At 50.5% G+C, this 6,840-nt stretch overlaps 1 protein-coding gene across 1 annotated transcript; it reads right to left on the reverse strand.

The window, feature by feature from the left end:
* Positions 1–741: 741 nt before the first annotated feature.
* On the reverse strand, positions 742–2,758 carry LOC119298773 (E3 ubiquitin-protein ligase RNF5-like). The gene is made up of 2 exons (XM_037576065.1): positions 2,609–2,758; positions 742–1,801 (listed from the first exon to the last, which is right to left on the reverse strand). The coding sequence occupies exon 2, from the start codon at positions 1,755–1,757 to the stop codon at positions 1,047–1,049; it is 711 nt and encodes a 236-aa protein (XP_037431962.1). The 5' UTR covers positions 1,758–1,801; positions 2,609–2,758; the 3' UTR covers positions 742–1,046.
* Positions 2,759–6,840: the final 4,082 nt, after the last annotated feature.

Below are 6,840 nucleotides of genomic sequence, written 5' to 3' on the forward strand. Positions count from 1 at the left end.
GATGAAATTTCGTGGTTTTCTGTACTTTGTAAGAACGAATTACTTCATCCGTTTTATTTACTCGGCGTGTTAGGTTTGACCCGAGTCAAACTTTATAAAGTTTGACCAAGTTTATGAAAAACAATCTAAAATTTCATAATAATAAAATATGGTATGAAAATGTACTGAATGATGATTTTAATAGTATTGGTTTGGTATATCAGATGTTATTTCTGTTTTGTATATAAACTTGGTCAAAGTTTAAAAAGTTTGACCCGAGACATAACTAATGTGAAAAGTAAATAAAAAAAGAAGTACAAGGGACATTTGTTACTAGGCCGAGGGCTACGGCCATAGCTGCCCTAGGCCTGTCTCCGCGCCATTGTCTTGGAGGGTTTCCTGGCCGATGGCCCCTTGCTGATCTTGCATGATCACTTTTGCGCTGCGCATCGTCGTATCCCCAGTGAGGTGACATTGGGTTCGTTAGAAATTATTGATGACGGCCAAGCACGCAATAGCCTCCGTGAACTTCAAATTTGTCCAGGAGGTTGTTGGCTGAAAACAAGAAGAGTTTCTCCTGATGCTGGACCAGGCTACTCCAGAGGTCTCCCACATACCCAGATGGCCTACCCTTCCAAAACATCACACAAGTGACGCCGAGCAGGCCACATCTATCTATCAAGCATCCCAGGCAGTGCAAAACAGGTGATGGGCTCACAAGTTTCAAGACTGGAAAATGCTTACACCCCACTCAGTTGGACAGTCGAATCAAAATTACACATGATATATAATTGGTCTGGTACATCCACCCCGAAGAGAGGTTTCCAAATCACTCGCGAATCAGCGCGAAACCACTACGGTACACAGGCGCCCCCCACAGGACCGCGTCTAAATAGCACATATATACAGCAGTTCTATGAACGCTTTCGCTCAAAACGCACCACTCAGATCTAGACCAGGGCTTTGTATGGGGGGCCAAGGTAATGCACACAACATCTGACAAGTATCACGACAATCGTTTCTCTTATTATGACGGTGACAAATGACAATAGTGGGAGCCGACAAACCTAGAATGTGATGAGGCTTGCGATCACGAGGAAGCCGACCAGGATGAGCAGCGCCTTGAGGTACACGTCCGCCTGCTGCTGCTGCTGCCCTGGCGGCGCGTGCCGGGGGGCGGCGGCGTGGGCGTTCCCACCATGGAAAGCATGCCCGTGGCCGTGGCCATGTCCATGTCCGTACCCATAGGGAAACCCGGCAGGCTGCCCGTACGCGGTCGCGTCCGGGAATCCATGTACCTGGAAGCTCAGCAGCGGGAACAGGCCGCCAAACGCGGCCGAGAAGGTGTAGTTCCCCCACCGCGCGTTGGCCAAAGGGACGCCCCCTCCACCCATGAACCAGGGGTTAGGGTTGGCGTTGGGGAAGTGGTTGTTGGGGTCGGCCTGCGGGGCGGTGGCAGGCCGCTGCCCGGTCGGCCGGTTGGGGATCTCGGCCCCGGACGGCACGCCCTTGGACCTGGGGTCGACGCGGTCCTTGCCGCGGCCATAGAGCGGGACGAGCTTGTCCTCCTCGACGACGGCCTTGCAGACGGGGCACTCGGGGGAGTGCGAGTGGATGTGCAGCCACTTGTAGAGGCAGGGCCAGCAGAAGAGGTGGCCGCAGAGCGTGACGATGGGCTCCTGCGGCAGCTCGAAGCATATGTTGCACTCGAAGCTGCCCCCGCCGTCGCCGGCCACGCTGCTGCTCCCGCTCGTGGACTCCCCCACGTTGGCCGCCATGCCGGCTGGGCGTCACTCACGCGCCAGGAACCACCAACGACGAGCTGCAACGGATCAAATGGTTATGGTCATCAGCAACTCAACAACGCAGAGCAACCAACAGCTTGTAAAATTGCAGCGTATTTCGACGGCCAGACGTGCGGTAACAGCAAGACTAGCCAGATGTGCAGCTATCTTCCCAAGCAAGGATCGAATCGCTGACAAATCTATCAATGTACAGGCACAGGATTACCAAAGCAAGACTAGGCAGATGCGGCGCTATCTTCTCAAGCAAGGATGGAATCCCTGACAAATCTATCCGCAGGTAGAGGTTTACAAGTCAGATTTATGTGTAAATTCGTGACAGCAAATAAGCAACCAGGTCTGTCACAATAAGGCTGCTCAAACAAGGAATGAATGAGAGCGACTAGCGGAACTGCAGAAGTGGCAACTTGAATCTACTCGATGCATTGGAGAAAACAAAAACATCCCCAACCCTCCCCTTTACCCCTTTTGGGCAGGGACACGCCACCTACGAGATCTGGAGCTCGGCCACCCGCCAGCACGCGGAGGCAGGACCGGACCGGAGCACCGACTCCGACGAAGACACCTAGGCTAGACTAAACCGTCAGCGGCAGCGGCACAGGAAAGACCTAGGGCCAGAAGCTCCTCTCTCCCGAGCCCGGCGGCCGAATCCGAGGGGGACGGGCCCCGCGCAAGGAGGCGCCCGGCGAGCCGGGACGAGGAATCGGGCGGCAGATCCGAATCGGGGGGCGCGCCAAGCCGGCCGCGATCTGGCCGGCCCAAGCGCGGAGACCCGGGCCGCGGGGAGGCGAGCGGGGCGGATCAGGGGGGAGGGTGGGACTGCTTACCGGCGGCGAGGAGACGGCGAGGCGCCTCCCTCCGGCCCGGCGGTGCGAGAGGAGGGGAGGGGAGGGGAGGGGACGAGAAGCTTCGGGGAACAAGTGGGGAGGAAGAAGATGACAAGGAGAGTATGAACCCTCTCGCTGCCTGCGAGTTATTAATTGTTTCTGACTTTGGTCAAGCCCGGTTAATTAGTTTTTTTAGGCAACATCGCGAGGCTTTATTAATTCGTCACAATGTTTATAGGGACGGAAGGTAGGTTCCGGGATGGCCTAACCAGACATGGCGGCCACCACCGAGAGATAAAGCATGTCTCGCTAAGTTGTGAGCTTCATAATTGAAGCTCCTAAACTTATGTTTAAAATTACAAAACTTAAAAACTAAAAAGTGAGCTATTATTTCATGTACAATTGCACCGTAGCTCGCAAGATTGTCCTTCTGTAGGTCTTCCACGACCACTGGCGGATGATCTATATTTGAGGCGGGTTGAAGTTGCAGCCGGGTTAATTAGTAGTGAGTATAAGTACTAACGGCGACCCGGGACGGCCCAGTTGACATCGACGATAGGCTTGTAGGCCCAGCCCGTGCGACGACCGGCCGGCCACGTGAGAAATCATCAAAACACCCCTCAAAAAAACGTGAGAAATCAAAATTTTGCCTCGAAAAAGAAAACGTGAGAGGTCAAAACTCCGCGCAAAAACAAGGTGAATAATCAAAATTCCTGTAGAGAAAAAACAGGCGGATCAGACGAACGGTGGCCGTCCGATCTGCTCCTCCACCTAACCTCGCATACACACACCTAGTATTACTAGTAGTAGCAGGTTAGTTAATGGTTAGTCCCCATCACTAATCAATTTGCCAACTCAAGCCCTGCCAACCCAATTCCTGACCACCACTTCCCCTTCATCCCAACGGAAGCCATAACAATTCCAAGAAGAAAATAAATGGGTGATGTAACTGGTGTATGTGGAAAGGAAATTCAAATCAAATATGCGATCAGCACAAAGTAGGGGACACAAAATTCAAACATTATTAAATCGCTGTCTCGAGATGTCAGCAACAGGGGATTGATTATTCACCTCTCAATGCAAAACACTTACTTGACCCTTTCTTTCTTTCTTTCTTTCTTTCTTTTAGGGGAAAGAACAAACAAACAGACAAACACGGAGTAGCATCATTCGACGTCGAACCCCTTCTCCTGGAGCTCCTGCACCACCTCGTTGCGCATCCGGAACCACAGCTTGCGCGCCTCCTGGTCAAACTTCTTCGACTGCAGCTGCTTCTGCATGTTGTCCGAGTCCATGTTGGCGTCCGCGAACCCCTTGGGCCTGATCGTCGTGCCCAGGGCGCCCCCGCTCTTTATGAACTCCTCCACCTAACCTCGCATACACACACCTAGTATTAGTAGTAGCAGCAGGTTAGTTAATGGTTAGTCCCCATCACTAATCAATTTGCCAACTCAAGCCCTGCCAACCCAATTCCTAACCACCACTTCCCCTTCATCCCAACGGAAGCCATAACAATTCCAAGAAGAAAATAAATGGGTGATGTAACTGGTGTATGTGGAAAGGAAATTCAAATCAAATATGCGATCAGCACAGAGTAGGGGACACAAAATTCAAACATTATTAAACCGCTGTCTCGAGATGTCAGCAACAGGGGATTGATTATTCACCTCTCAATGCAAAACACTTACTTGACCCTTGCTTTCTTTCTTTCTTTCTTTCTTTTAAGGGAAAGAACAAACAAACAGACAAACACGGAGTAGCATCATTCGACGTCGAACCCCTTCTCCTGGAGCTCCTGCACCACCTCGTTGCGCATCCGGAACCACAGCTTGCGCGCCTCCTGGTCAAACTTCTTCGACTGCAGCTGCTTCTGCATGTTGTCCGAGTCCATGTTGGCGTCCGCGAACCCCTTGGGCCCGATCGTCGTGCCCAGGGCGCCCCCGCTCTTTATGAACTCCTCCACCTAACCTCGCATACACACACCTAGTATTAGTAGTAGTAGCAGGTTAGTTAGTGGTTAGTCCCCATCACTAATCAATTTGCCAACTCAAGCCCTGCCAACCCAATTCCTAACCACCACTTCCCCTTCATCCCAACGGAAGCCATAACAATTCCAAGAAGAAAATAAATGGGTGATGTAACTGGTGTATGTGGAAAGGAAATTCAAATCAAATATGCGATCAGCACAGAGTAGGGGACACAAAATTCAAACATTATTAAACCGCTGTCTCGAGATGTCAGCAACAGGGGATTGATTATTCACCTCTCAATGCAAAACACTTACTTGACCCTTTCTTTCTTTCTTTCTTTCTTTCTTTTAGGGGAAAGAGCAAACAAACAGACAAACACGGAGTAGCATCATTCGACGTCGAACCCCTTCTCCTGGAGCTCCTGCACCACCTCGTTGCGCATCCGGAACCACAGCTTGCGCGCCTCCTGGTCAAACTTCTTCGACTGCAGCTGCTTCTGCATGTTGTCCGAGTCCATGTTGGCGTCCGCGAACCCCTTGGGCCCGATCGTCGTGCCCAGGGCGCCCCCGCTCTTTATGAACTCCTCCACCTAACCTCGCATACACACACCTAGTATTAGTAGTAGTAGCAGGTTAGTTAATGGTTAGTCCCCATCACTAATCAATTTGCCAACTCAAGCCCTGCCAACCCAATTCCTAACCACCACTTCCCCTTCATCCCAACGGAAGCCATAACAATTCCAAGAAGAAAATAAATGGGTGATGTAACTGGTGTATGTGGAAAGGAAATTCAAATCAAATATGCGATCAGCACAGAGTAGGGGACACAAAATTCAAACATTATTAAACCGCTGTCTCGAGATGTCAGCAACAGGGGATTGATTATTCACCTCTCAATGCAAAACACTTACTTGACCCTTTCTTTCTTTCTTTCTTTCTTTCTTTTAGGGGAAAGAACAAACAAACAGACAAACACGGAGTAGCATCATTCGACGTCGAACCCCTTCTCCAGGAGCTCCTGCACCACCTCGTTGCGCATCCGGAACCACAGCTTGCGCGCCTCCTGGTCAAACTTCTTCGACTGCAGCTGCTTCTGCATGTTGTCCGAGTCCATGTTGGCGTCCGCGAACCCCTTGGGCCCGATCGTCGTGCCCAGGGCGCCCCCGCTCTTTATGAACTCCTCCACTAACCTCGCATACACACACCTAGTATTAGTAGTAGTAGCAGGTTAGTTAATGGTTAGTCCCCATCACTAATCAATTTGCCAACTCAAGCCCTGCCAACCCAATTCCTAACCACCACTTCCCCTTCATCCCAACGGAAGCCATAACAATTCCAAGAAGAAAATAAATGGGTGATGTAACTGGTGTATGTGGAAAGGAAATTCAAATCAAATATGCGATCAGCACAGAGTAGGGGACACAAAATTCAAACATTATTAAACCGCTGTCTCGAGATGTCAGCAACAGGGGATTGATTATTCACCTCTCAATGCAAAACACTTACTTGACCCTTTCTTTCTTTCTTTCTTTCTTTCTTTTAGGGGAAAGAACAAACAAACAGACAAACACGGAGTAGCATCATTCGACGTCGAACCCCTTCTCCTGGAGCTCCTGCACCACCTCGTTGCGCATCCGGAACCACAGCTTGCGCGCCTCCTGGTCAAACTTCTTCGACTGCAGCTGCTTCTGCATGTTGTCCGAGTCCATGTTGGCGTCCGTGAACCCCTTGGGCCCGATCGTCGTGCCCAGGGCGCCCCCGCTCTTTATGAACTCCTCCACTAACCTCGCATACACACACCTAGTATTAGTAGTAGTAGCAGGTTAGTTAATGGTTAGTCCCCATCACTAATCAATTTGCCAACTCAAGCCCTGCCAACCCAATTCCTAACCACCACTTCCCCTTCATCCCAACGGAAGCCATAACAATTCCAAGAAGAAAATAAATGGGTGATGTAACTGATGTATGTGGAAAGGAAATTCAAATCAAATATGCGATCAGCACAGAGTAGGGGACACAAAATTCAAACATTATTAAACCGCTGTCTCGAGATGTCAGCAACAGGGGATTGATTATTCACCTCTCAATGCAAAACACTTACTTGACCCTTTCTTTCTTTCTTTCTTTCTTTCTTTTAGGGGAAAGAACAAACAAACAGACAAACACGGAGTAGCATCATTCGACGTCGAACCCCTTCTCCTGGAGCTCCTGCACCACCTCGTTGCGCATCCGGAACCACAGCTTGCGCGCCTCCTGGTCAAAC

The sequence above is a fragment of the Triticum dicoccoides genome, chromosome 5A (genome assembly GCF_002162155.2).
Source record: "Triticum dicoccoides isolate Atlit2015 ecotype Zavitan chromosome 5A, WEW_v2.0, whole genome shotgun sequence".
NCBI lineage: Eukaryota > Viridiplantae > Streptophyta > Magnoliopsida > Poales > Poaceae > Triticum > Triticum dicoccoides.

Excerpts from the sequence above, each read along its gene's own strand:
- LOC119298773 (XM_037576065.1), bottom strand. The coding sequence starts at position 1,757 with ATGGCGGCCAACGTGGGGGAGTCCACGAGCGGGAGCAGCAGCGTGGCC.